Source organism: Erythranthe guttata, chromosome 9 (assembly GCF_056151865.1).
Source record: "Erythranthe guttata isolate IM_541 chromosome 9, IM_541, whole genome shotgun sequence".
In the NCBI taxonomy this organism is placed as follows: Eukaryota; Viridiplantae; Streptophyta; class Magnoliopsida; order Lamiales; family Phrymaceae; genus Erythranthe; species Erythranthe guttata.
Window position 1 is genome coordinate 15,852,809 of NC_142541.1, and position 13,529 is coordinate 15,866,337.

Sequence of the window (13,529 nt, forward strand, 5' to 3'; positions counted from 1 at the left end):
TTCTGAATTTTTATTTTGGGAATAATATTTTGAAACAATTTTTCTATGGCTTTATATGTTTTCCAAAAGGGAAGTAATTTATAAATTTCTTATATTCAGTTTTATTTTATAAACTATTTTTTATTCTAAATTTATACTCTTTTAAATTATTATTTTTTATCAACAAATTAAATTTAATTAGATTAATCTTTATATTGCAGATGAAATCATAAACAAATAATTAGTTCCGAAATATTGAAAACTATTAAATATGTCAAATTAAGAAAGGAAAATTAAACAATACAAACTAACATTTTCTTGAGAATTTGCTTTTTTTTACTGATATTCAGTCACAAACATGTGGAACAAAACGACATTTAAATTGGGACGAAAGAAGTATATTTTGACGCAAACTGACATAACTTCTTCTAGAAAACTCCAAATGATGCACCGTTTCCGATGAAAACAATACAGACAATTTTCGAATACAATCGCTTAAAAGTTCATCCCCGGAAAAAAAAACATACATAATTTAATTAGAAACTGAATCGAAAAACACATTCCGCATGCATGCATGCAAGCAAGCTTTCTTGTTTTTCCGCAACTTCATTAACCGCGGCGCGCTTTTTAACTCGTGGAAGCGGCGGCCACAATATGGAAACCGTATCGATTTTTCTCCGCCAAAACCGCATCGAGTTTCGCTTCCACATTCTTGATTTTCTTTGCCGTATCATGTTTATTCTTGATATGCAAGGGAGAAGAAAAGGACAATCCCTTGTGCTTATGATCACCGTCGCTTTTCGTATTCGCCGAATCCCATTCTTCCAACACTAGTTTCATTTCACAATAAGTTTCTTCGAGCTTCTTCAACCACTCGTTGACCTTTTTGTCCTCGAACGGCCCCTTCTTCTCCGCATCTTCCAATATCTCCCGAACTTTGTTCAGATCGTTCGACAGTTTGACTATTTCCTTGTCAACACTTCTCACCGAATGTACTTGTTTTCGGATCTGATCTCCGACGATATTTGTCACCTGCTTCACAACAGCGGATACGATCGCATTTTCCATGATCGATTGAATCGATCAATCACTCGAAATTTTCTTAGTATTATTTATGAATGTATGGTAAAGTTATTGCAGGAGAGCAGATATATATAAAGTTATTGCAGGATCATCTTATTTACAAAAGTTTTTTTTTTTTTTATTGTTGTAGAGAACGTGCATGCATCATGCACTTATAGAGGAAGTCAACTCGACGACTTGGTGAACATACACAAAGTCTTCTAATTATTTTCCCTTTTTTCGGAAAAAATAAAATTTAGTGATGTATGCATCAAGAAATAGTCCTAGTCATGGTAAATTAGGTGGAAGTAAAGAATTCTCGATAGCTATAAGGACAGACGGATTTTGTTTTTTGATAAAAGTTCTTATGTGCTTTTTCGCTCTAGATATGACGCTAGATCTGGAGTCTCTCTAACGGAATAACATAGAAAAACTAACAGTAACGGGGATGCGGTGATTTGCACAACTAAGTTATATTAATATGCAACAACTTAGTTATATTAATAAACAACAACTTAGTTAAAACAAAAAACTAAAAAAAGAATAGATGAAAATTATACAAACACAACTCCAAATGATGCACCGTTTTCGATGAAAATTATTAAGACACAACTTTCAAAAATAATCGCTTAAAGGTAATCCCACAGGGAAAATTATAGTTTGCATCCCTCAAGTTTGTAAGCATTTCACATTTGGTCTCCATGTTTATAAAAAACTTATTTGGTCCCTCGTGTTTCAAAAATTTAACACTTTTGGTCATTTTTATCAATTTACCATTAGTCCGTCAGTTAAGGCAGGGATAAGCACGCACTTGATTCCGTTAGTACTAACGGAAATTTGACGGAAAGGACTAAAAGTGTTTTATTTTTGAAAGACGAGGGCCCAAATGTGTCTTTTATGAACATGTGGGACCAAATGTGAAATACGTACAAACTTGAGGGATACAAAATGTAATTTTCCCGAATAAATACATACATAATTTAAATAGAAAATGAATCGAAAAACACACTCTGCAGACATGCATGCAAGCTTTCTTGTTTATGCAACTTCATTAATCGTGACGCGCCTTTTAAATCGTGGAATTAAGCGGCGGCCACAATATGGAAACCGTATCGATTTTTCTCCGCCAAAATCGCATCGAGTTTCGCTTCCACAATCTTGATTTTCTTTGCCATATCGTGACGATCCTTGATATGCAAGGGAGAAGCCGGGATAAAGGACAAGTGCTTGTGATGATGGTCGTCGCCTTTCGTAGCATCCCATTCTTCCAACACTTGTTTCATTTCGCAATAAGTTTCTTCGAGCTTCTCCAACCAATCTTTGACCATTTTGTCCTCGAACGGCCCCTTCTTCTCCGCATCTTCCAATATCTCTCGAACTTTGTTCAGGTCGTTCGACAGTTTGACAATTTCCTTGTCGACGCCTTTCAACGAATGTACCTCCTTTCGGATCTGATCTCCGATGACTTCTGTCGCCACCTTCATAACAGCGGACGCAATAGTACTTTCCAATTTCGATCCTTCCATCGCTTGAATGTTTTCTTAGTATGTATTATATATCTATGTATATATGTATGTATATAATTGTGTTTATACTAAGTGGGCATGGAGAGCAGATTTATATAAAGTTATTGCCGGAGCAAATTTTGTAAAAAAGAATTTTTTTTTACTTGTACAAGAGAACGTGCACGCATCATGCATTTAATTATAGAAGAATTAAGTCAACTCGACACAAAGTCTTGGTCTTTTATTCTAAGATTTCTCAGACGCACAAAAACAGGTGTCTCCAGCTCCGAAAAACATACGAATTTCACCGATTTTGATCCAAATATTTTCGACTTTGGAATTACTTTTTCGTTTTGAATATTTTTTACATTCCAGTTTCTAATTGGAATCAATTTTTTCACTTCCGACTTTTTTTTTTCTCTCAAAATGTTGAATTTGATTTAGGCCGTCTGATTTTCACCTTAACAAGAATTATTAGCCTAGTTATAATTATTAGTGTTGCTCAAACAAAAAAAAAAAGTTGTCTAATTTTAAGGATCGAAATCGGGAAAAAAATACATTTTCAGTCCTTCAAGTTTACTTCAATTCCACATTTGGTCCCTCTTGTTCGCAAAAAGATAGAATTAGTCCCTCATGTTTCAACGATTTAACACTTTTGATCATTTACGTCAACTTGCCGTTACTACGTCAGTTAATGACACAATTCTGTTAGTGCTAAAGAAAAATAGACCGAAATTATCAAAAGTGTTTAAAATTTTAAAATATGAGGGACTAAATCTGTTCTTTTTCAAAATAAAGAGGATCAAATGTGAAATCCAGGTAAACTTAATGGACCAAAGATCCAATTCCAATGTCTATAATTCGTCCCAAAAAAAAAACAGATATATCTATAATTCCAAAAGTGTTCAAATTTACTCCAATAGAATTAAGCAAGCATTCTATTTTAATCATCATCTTTCACTATTACTATTACTATCATATTTGTGACCATAATTTGATAGCAAGGAACAAGAAAACATAAAACAAAACAGACTCAGAAAGATCTCAAATAAACCTAAAAACATCAAATCTTTAAACATAATGTATAAATTAAACCAAATACAACAATATTCCCACAAAAAAATCCAATCCCGGAACCAACTAACAAAAGGAAAATCAATTAAAAATAAATAAAAAATTGAAGATTGTAACAGCAATCTAACTATAATACAGGGCATCTATTTTTTCTCTACCTTAATCAGGAAGATAATGAGTGCCATCTTTTAGGAGGTGAAGGTGTGGATTGTGGCTGGATATGGATTTCCAGGGTTGACCGTTTTCGTCCCCGTAAAGTTGTAGTAGCTGCATCGAACCCCCGATATTCATCACCTTCAAAGACGCCGCCTTCTTTAGGAGGCGTACCGGCAGCTCGGCCAAGCCACTGCAGCCCAATATCTCCAACTTTCTCAGGCAAGGCATTATCGGCACGTCACCAAAATCTTCGTCTTCTTCCACGGTAATATCCTCCCACTCCTTCCATTTCGGACATTGCCAAATCATCAGTTTCTTCAGCTTGGGAAAAAACCCTGATCTTCTTGTTGTTGTTGTTGTTGTTGTTGTTGTTGTTGTTGTTGTTGTTGTTGTTGTTATTCCCAAGAATTCCCGCCCAACAAATTCCAATTTAAAAAATTTACTAATCTCAAGATTCTCTAGTAGCGGCAGTTTACCAAGCGGCGGGAGCCACAAAAGGGACGGACACCTGGAGAGCCTTATAGACATGACTTGGTTGAGTGGCGACACAATCCATCTCGGTAGTAGCGAGCCGTCGTAGTAACACATACTAAGTTTTTGCGTGTTTGGATGTGGCTCGAGAGCATCTAATATATCCACCCACACCGATTCATTAACTTCTTCACCATCTATTCTCGATCCGCAAAAGTTTATTCCCAAGTCTTGAATGCGCGTCTTTTTCCCCAACTCCGCTTCACGAGCATCCTCCACCGCCGCTATCGCTTCTTTCGAATCACCAATACTTGCTACGATCGACAATTCCACTTGCCCCCCAAGTCGGTTTAACTTCTTCAACCACCCCAACTTACTCCCATCTTGAACATGAAATTGTTTCAACGTAACAAGACGGGTTAACTCGGCTAGTCCTTGAGGATATTGCTCCAGATGGGTGCCAAAATTGCAGAGGTGTTTCAGGTTTACGAGTCTATGCATCCCTTGAGGAAGTCGAACAAGACTTATGCAATTATCAAACTTTCAAGCTTTCTAATTCAAGCATATCGCATAGGCTATCGGGCAACTCTACAAATTCGTTATTGCTCAAGTCAAGGTGTATCATATGAATCAAATCCCTAATTTCCGAGGGAATCTCTTTTAACCGGCACCCGTCCAACCAAAGAAACCGCAAGTTGTAAAGCTTACAAATGCCCTTGAGATCACGTTCGTCGAGAAACTTATTACAACCCAAGTCCAACGACCTCAAGTGAATCAACTTTTCTACTTGTTTCGGAATACCTCTCAAGCAACAATCCCTTAGGCTTAGCAACCTCAGGCTTGTAAATCCATCGCAAAAATGTGGGTCCGCATCAAGAAGAGGATGTTTGCGGTGGAATAAGCTATGATATACTCTCACTTGGGAAACTAACACGGGGCCACATTCACGGCAAGTTGTTCTCTTTATTCTTGATCCAACATTCTTCCTGAGGAATCGAGCAAAATCATGTAACATATCGTGCATCTTGAATGATTTTATGTGCTCGCATGAATAATCTTTATCTAAGTCTTGAAACGAATAGCCCTTAACGAAGTTTTGAAACAGACAACGCGCTGCTAAAATATCAAAGTACTCTCTCCCTCTAACTTCCCAGTCACCGGCTTTCGATCCTAGGTAACCCAGTGCCATCCATTCTGTTATTAGTTTCTCCACATCAATTCTGGTATCTTTAGGAAAGACACCACAATACGAGAAGCAACGCTTAAGTGCCGGAGACAATTCGTTGTAGCTCAGAAGCAAATAAGGGAAAAGCTCGACTTCTGCTTCCTCCAACTCCCATATTTCACTATTCAATACGCTCTCCCACTCTTCCACTGTATTCTTGAAACGCAAAAGACCCCCCAAAATCTTTACCGCAAGCGGCAACCCCTTGCACTTATTGACTATCTCCTTACCTATCTTCTCGAATTTTTCACGTTCCTTCTCGTCATTTCCACAAAGCGCAGTCCGACCTAATAATAACCAACACTCCTCGTGGGAAAGATGTCCCAAACGGCGAATCTCATTCTCAAACCCTCCCATGATAGATGCAACGCCTTCGTTTCTAGTTGTCACCAAAACTTTGCTCCCCGCTCCACCAATTCTAAGACAAATTTTCACGGGCTCCCACATCGTACCGTCTTTCGTCCAAACATCATCCAGGATAATAAGAAACTTTCTCCGTGAAACGACCTCTTTCAGACGGTCTAGTACCAATTCCAATTGGTTGGGATATGCTTTTCTCCCCCTTGCTCCCTCGATAATTGCACTCGCAATCCCAACCTCATCAAAAGAATTCGAAACACAAATCCAAATCCTCAATTCGAAACAATTCTTTACTCGACTATCGTTGTAAGCTAGTTTAGCAAGAGTCGTCTTACCAAGTCCCCCCACACCCACTATAGAGACAACTTGGAGGCCTAATTCTTCACCTACAAGTTTCCTCACCAGATTTTCTCTCTCTAAATCTCGGCCACAAACTTCGTCCAACTCTATCAAAAAAGTAGACTGAACTTCACTGTGAGAAGGATCGGACGGTTGCGATTTGATCACAAAACCATACCGATCCTTCTCCTCCAGAATTATGTCGAACCGCGCTTTCACTTGTTCGATTTTCGAGGCAATCTCACGACGTACGACAACTTTCATAAAATATAAATACGATGAAACGATGTAGGAGTGTACCTTGTGCTTCGAATGTTCGAGAATGGCTATATTCCATACGTCCAACACGTCGTCCATTTCGTAGGCGGTTTCTTCGAGCCTCGTCAGCCATTTTTTGACGATTATGTCCTTGTAACCCTTCTTCTCCGCATCATGCAACACGTGTCTGAGTGTGTTCAGATCGTCGGAAAGTTTCAGAATCTCACTCTCAACGCCGCTAACCAAATTTACTCCGTTTCGCATCTGCTCTTTTAAGGTAGCTGCAATCCGCTCCACCACAACGGAAACTATTGCATCCGCCATTATCGATCTCTAACAGTTTTTTTTTTTCTTTCTTTCTTTTTTCTAAATTCTGTGTGTATGTATATTTTGATCGATAATTGATTTGGTGGAGATATATGCAGAAAGGTAAACAAAGACTTGTCCGAACGGTGGACCGTGGACACTGTTTTGTGGTGGTGATTTTCCATGTCCCTACTTTTTGCCTTTGAAGTCAAAAATTGCAGGCCGCCTTCTGGTCAAAATTTCAAATTTTGTTTTGTTTGCATTTTATTGCTCAGGGAAATTACACTTTTGGTCTCTTATGTTTGGTTTAATTACACTTTTGGTCCTTGTTATTTCGAAATGAACAAAGTTCACATAAGGTTCAATTTTAAACACTTTTGGTCCCCGCCGTTACATGTCCCAAAAAAATTTAAAATTTCAATTTTCGCCCCAAAATAGCGTTTTCCGTTACTTGCTAACGGACATGTAACTGTGTGGACCAAAAGTGTTTAAAATCGAACCTTGAAGGTGAACTTTATTCACTTTGAACAACGGTGACCAAAAGTGGAATCGAGCCAAACATGAGGGACCAAAAGTTTAATTCTCCTGCTTAGATTTATTTTCAGTTTTAGAAAATAGGGTAAATTACACATATACCCCTGAGCTATGCTAAAATAAATTTTAAGGTTTCTGTGGTATTGGTAATTACATCCGTACCCCTGAAGCAATTACCCAAGCAAAGATTTCATGTCTTGGGGACCGCTATGAACTATATTTATTTTTCGCAGGGTCGTTAATGCTACCATAGACAAAAATTTATAAGTTTTATATAAAATAATAAGGATTTAAGAAATGTGGGGGAGGCATGTCACCCCCTAACTCTATGTTGTCTCCACAACTTCCTGAAACTAATAGTCCATTAGAAGTTAGAACCTAACGAAATAACTTATCAAATGCATTATTGTATTTGGGTTTCTAATAATGTTTCAGGAGAGTCATTATAATTACTATACGACAGAGACCTTAAAATTTCTTTAGCATACATCAGGTGTAGATGTAATTTACCCTAAACAATAAATAAATATATATAGGAGTATCATATTAGTTCAGCAACAAACATATAAATATTAATTGATTGATTTTAATGAATAAGTGTACTATTTCATGCAATTAGTTTTTTATTATAAATTAATTAACAGTTAATAAATATTATTTGCAATAAGAATATATATTTTCTTAAGTAAGGTTAAATTACGAAAAAGTCATCTAATGTTTGGGTAATTATAACTACCTCCCTCAACTATGAATCTTCTTGCATGTCCACTCTTACGGTTTCAAATTTAGTGGAATCTTCTAGATTATATGGAATATTCCCCAGTCTGTACCTGTTTTACCTCATTCGAACTGCATATTTTGAAACAAAATGGTCAAAAGATGTGTCACTTGACTAGTAAAAATCAGATTATGGTGCACAAAAAACCGCATTTTTGGACAAAAAGAGCACAAACTAGAGAACATTCCACGAAATCGAGAAGATTATATTGAATTTGACATCATAAGAGTAGATGTGTAAAAGGACTCGTAGTTGGGGGGTGTTTGTAAGTAATTATTCAAATAAGAGGGATTATTTCATAATTTAACCCTCTATTATATAAGAAAATAACATTAAATAATATTTTAAAAGTGACAGCTCAAAATGTCCTCTAAATGCTGTTTTAGCATTGCAAAGTTGCATAGAAGAATACACAATAGTGTGTGCTAAGTAGAAAAGGAGAACACACATTGAAAGCTTTATTTTTGAACTGTTGCAATATGAAAAAATAAATAAAATAAAATGAATTATGTTGAAAATTTATTTTGATAAAGAAAAACAGAACCAAAATTTTGAAATACAACTGACATTTCCAAGGAAACACCCCCACAGAATTGATTGACAGTGTTTTACTATTTTGTTTGTGTGTGTGTGTGTGTTTTTTGCAGTAAAACAAAAATAAACAAGACTCACGTAAAAGAAAGGCGGCGAAAGCTACAAATCAACGATCACGTTTTATTTCTTTCTTCTAGTATAGACCGGAAAATCCGAGCCGCTGATTCTGTAGCGGACTTAGGATTGCGAGGTACAACCTTAATCACTTCTACACTCTGCTCATCGCGTTGTTCCTTTATCGTCGGAATCGATGGCAGACTCTGACCAAGTATATCAAAGTTAGCATGAAGTTTTGATGCGTTTTTATCAGATCCAATAAAAGGAATAGTTTGCTCGGCTTTCAGATTCGGGCTAACTGGTTCGATCAATGGCATTGTGTATTGTTGGAGATAACTCGGAACGTAATTTCCAAGAACGGGACCCACAATAATTGGGTTGTAGATTAGTCCCTCGGAAGAAGATTTTACGGGAACTAACCATTGATTTGAAGGTGAATGCGAATACCAAGGTGGTGGCAACTTATTCATTACAGGCTCTGCTCCACAATTCTTGTCGGAATTTAAGGTTTTGAATTTGCGTTTAGTGGCATGTGGCGATGGATCAAGAGAAGATGTATAGAGCGAATTGTTTGTTTGAGAAGATTCGCTTGATGGTTTGGTGACGTCGAAGTTTTTTTCGTGTAACAATTCGGGTGATTCTGCTATGAGTCTTTGTACCTGTAATTGGTTTAAACCAAAATAAGATTCATCCAATTTTAATTTAGAAACTCGCATAATTTCATTGTTTAATGTAACAACTTTACCTTAATCAGTCGATGTAACTCGGATAACTGCATAGAAAATATTCTCTGATGACTGCAAGAAATCGGAAGAAAAGAAAAGAGTGTAATTAAGACTAAAACAGAAGATATTTTCTAGAACATTTAAATGAGCAAAAATAAAATAAAAAACATACTGTAAAATTTTGTTTCTTGCTTCGATGAATGGTCTCTCACCAAAAAGGCCTATGACATCATTCGGGGTTATACGGAGAACCGATGCAGAGTCTGACACTGAGGCGCTGTCTGAAATTTCTTGCTTTTCGTCAGCATATGCTAATTTCAAGAACCCGTAATCCATATCCTTAGAGCACTTCTTGATCAATTCGATCTTAGTTGTACCTTTATTACATTGGAGCTGTGGAGATGAAATTACTAAATCAGCCAATGCATAAGCACATCCTTCTTCGTTTCTTGATTCCTTCGAGTGTTCATTTTGATGGGTTGAGATCGAATTCATCGAGACCTTTTTTTGGTTTTTTCGATGATTCGGGGGATCCGAAATTCTTAGCTCAAAATCTCGTAACGAAGTGTCCAAATTTAATCCAGTAGAACGAGAATGGTGTCTATTCACTGAGTGAGAAATTTCTGGCCACTGGGAAAAACAACAAATCTACGGTCATTAAAACGAAACTAATTGATCATAATCATGAAAATTACTTCAAACAAACATTATATCTTTATCAGCATTTTAAAACAGACAAAAAAATGATGTAAACGATTATCTTTTCACGAAGAAAACAGCATAAACCAACTACAAGAACCTCACACCATGAACCATCCCTTGCCATTTTCAGAATTCAAACTCGAGATCTCACGTAAAATTCATACATAGTACAAATCGATATTCACATGAACATAATTCAAGAAGAACATTCGATAGATAAAAGACGAAAAAAGTCCTCTTAAAGTACCAATAGCAATATATCACAACCCTACTTACTTTGCCACCACGACCACTGCTTGGCCGAATAGACAGCATTTTCATTGAATTGGAATTCAACCCCTTGTACGGTTCACATACAGCCATTTTATTCCTCGGAGGTGCCCTTTGTCCACCCTTATCTGCATCATTGATATGCAGTCTGGGAAACAGAAGATCCACTGTTGATTTTTCTACATCTTTCCCATTTTCCATCCTCCTCCGAATTTTCAGAGCTGCAATTGATTAAATAAATTCCACTCGTTCTCGTCGAAAATCCAAATTCAAATTCTATCTCATTTCCAAGAATGCAAAAAAACCAAAAGCTCAGACAGAAAACAGCAGACAATATATGGAAACCTACTACAACTCCGATCACCCCACCTCAAAACAAACAAACAATTCTAAACCCAGAAACATAACGTACGCAGTCGCCCTCGAAAGAGCTCAAATAAATTTAACGTAAGAATTAGATCTCAGACAGAAAATAACGTAAAACCAAATAACAAACAGTTGGTGGGCAAATACTTTGTTCAAAGAAAAAGAAAATGTCGGCATGAAATATCACGTACTGAAAGAGAGAGAGAGATAGAGAGAGAGAGAGAAGAGAGGTGGTTAAGTGCTTAAGTCACAAGCAGATGGAGGAGAAAGATATGAACGTGTGTGAATATTTATGGATTTCAAAGAGCGAAAAAGAAGGGTCGCGTCAGCAATATATGAGGGGAGAGAGAGAAATCTGAAGACACAGATTGCCACTCGGTCCTGAAAATCGATTGGTTTTAGAAAGAGAAACTAACTTTGGTTTTCTTTTTTCTTTTTTTTCTTATTATTATTATAAATTTATGGGTAAATTACAATCACCCCTGAGGTATGGTCAAATTACGAAAAAGCCCCTCCTGTTTGAGTAATTACAATAACCCCTAAACTATAAATTTTCTTACACGTTCATCCTTGCAGTTTCAAATTTAGTAGAATCTTCTAAATTATATGGAATATTATTACTTTTTGTACTTTTTTAATCTCATTCGAGCTCCGCATTTTGAAGCAAGATGATCATAAGATGTGTTTTTTGGATTGTATATATTTCAGATTGTGGTGCATCAAAAACTGTATTTTTACACAAAACGAGTACAAAGTAGATCACGTTCCACTGAATCTAGATGATTATGTTGAATCTGACCATGAGTATGGAAATGTAAATGTAATTATCCAAACAAGAGGGGATTTTTTCGTAAATTAACCATGCCTCGGGAGCGGTCGTAATTTACCCTAAATATATTTTGTTTTTAGTTAGAGAAAGAAACAAGAAAGGCATGGGCAGTGAGACCGAGTCTCTCCTTGCGAATTTACTGGTGGGTGTGTGCTTATAAGCCACTTGTTCGATAGCATTATTATATTTTGGCCTATCTTTGTGACGAAGTATCTGATATCAAAATATCACAATCCTTTTTATTCTATATATATACACCTATATATATACATATACATACGTGTATATATATATATATACAATGTGACGACATTCTTGAGACTACATTAAATGTCTTTTTTTTTTCAAAGTGTATTTTTAATTATTAATTATAATTTGTAAATATATGTCAAAGGTATACTTTAGAGTGCACACAAGAGTTGGGTTTCTGACGACGAGGTCAAATTGACATTTTATTGAGCTCGTGTAAATATTTGGAATTGGATTTCATTAATGATCGTGACATTATTTTATTATATTTAATAGGCTCAAAATTAGGTCAAAACCTCGTGAATAAGTATTACTAATATATACACCATATTTTCCACTATAAGAGGTATGTTACGTTTTATTTGCACACAATACACGCTCATGCACACACTGAAACACACATTTAATGCATCAACTTAAGATCGTTTTCTCTAGTTTATTTTACTTTTTTTTTTTGCGCTATTTCCCTAACTAATTTAAGCGTTGGAGTGTTCCACTCGGGGCTCAATGAGCAATTTTCTGACGATTGTGAATCAGTGAAAGGTATTCGAGAAGAGCCAATTTTGATGAATGTTGAATCGACCTCCATGAGATCCATTTTCAAGTTCTCCATAAAGATATGCATCTTATAAATTACAAGATCTTTAGAGCTCATTTTTATTTTTCTCAAATAAAATTCAACTATTAATTAATCATGATTTATCTAAAAACTAGAAACAGAGTAAATGACAAGTATTAAATTGAAAGAAATATTCATTAATTTATGCTGGAATGATTAATTACTTGTAAATATAATGAACCCCATAACTGTTTATTTATTTATTTATTTATTTATTAAATTGAAAGAAATATTTTTTTTTTTTTTTTAATTAATTTTCCTATATGCCCATACCCGTGGTAGGACTATTTTCAAGAGAAGCCCACAAATAATTTGACCCATAACTTGGCAAAGTGGGCTTTTAATGGAAATCCATGTCACAATTGGGAACTCTACATTTGATCATGTTTTATAATTATTTATTACACAAAATATCTTGAAATTTGATTTTAATTATGCTAAATGATCGACCGAAAATTCAATTTGATTTAATTTTCAATCTTAAGTACATGAAGCATTTTAACTATTCTTGGACCAGATTGTGAAATCTCTCGTCCTCGGGACTCTCATACCGGTCCGACAGATTTTTTTTACGAAGGAATGTAAATTGTGGTAATTCAACGATTCGTTAGGGCAATGAACTTGGGACTGCTGCTTACGAGAAACCAACTTTCATTGGAACTGAAGTTCCTACACTGCGGCTGCTAATACTCGATCCTAAGACGTTTGCACCAACTTACCAATATATTTTTGATTATACTCCCTCCGTCCCAATTTAAATGTCGTTTTGGGTTGTTTCACACGTTATAGGAAAATCAAGAATTGTGCACCGAATATAGTAAAAAAAAAACAGAAAAATCACTAAAACACCCTTGATATTAATTGTTTCCCAAGGATAAATTGAAAATAATGCCACTAATGTTTCATTGAAAATCTGAAACGACAAATAATTCGGGACAAAAAAAAATGTCCAAAGAGATAAATAATACGAGACAGAGAAAGTAGTAATCAGTAATTATGATGAATAAAAATCACAAAAATTACATTAATTACTCATTAGTATTACTATTATTGAGTGTGACACAAAAAGAA

The 13,529-nt window shown here is 35.7% G+C and overlaps 3 protein-coding genes across 3 annotated transcripts; all 3 read right to left on the reverse strand.

The window, feature by feature from the left end:
* Positions 1–2,123: 2,123 nt before the first annotated feature.
* Positions 2,124–2,567, reverse strand: LOC148768218 (putative disease resistance protein RGA4). The gene has a single exon (XM_088822802.1). The coding sequence runs from the start codon at positions 2,565–2,567 to the stop codon at positions 2,124–2,126; it is 444 nt and encodes a 147-aa protein (XP_088678928.1).
* Positions 2,568–3,595: 1,028 nt separating this feature from the next.
* LOC105975992 (putative disease resistance protein RGA1) lies at positions 3,596–7,539 on the reverse strand. The gene has a single exon (XM_088823114.1). It carries the CDS (start codon positions 6,751–6,753, stop codon positions 4,783–4,785), a length of 1,971 nt encoding a protein of 656 aa, XP_088679240.1. The 5' UTR covers positions 6,754–7,539; the 3' UTR covers positions 3,596–4,782.
* Positions 7,540–8,553: 1,014 nt separating this feature from the next.
* Positions 8,554–11,144, reverse strand: LOC105976105 (EARLY FLOWERING protein). Its single transcript, XM_013001396.2, has 4 exons — positions 10,402–11,144; positions 9,596–10,053; positions 9,444–9,495; positions 8,554–9,357 (listed from the first exon to the last, which is right to left on the reverse strand). The coding sequence occupies exons 1-4, from the start codon at positions 10,594–10,596 to the stop codon at positions 8,755–8,757; spliced, it is 1,308 nt and encodes a 435-aa protein (XP_012856850.2). The 5' UTR covers positions 10,597–11,144; the 3' UTR covers positions 8,554–8,754.
* Between the last annotated feature and the right edge of the window lie 2,385 nt (positions 11,145–13,529).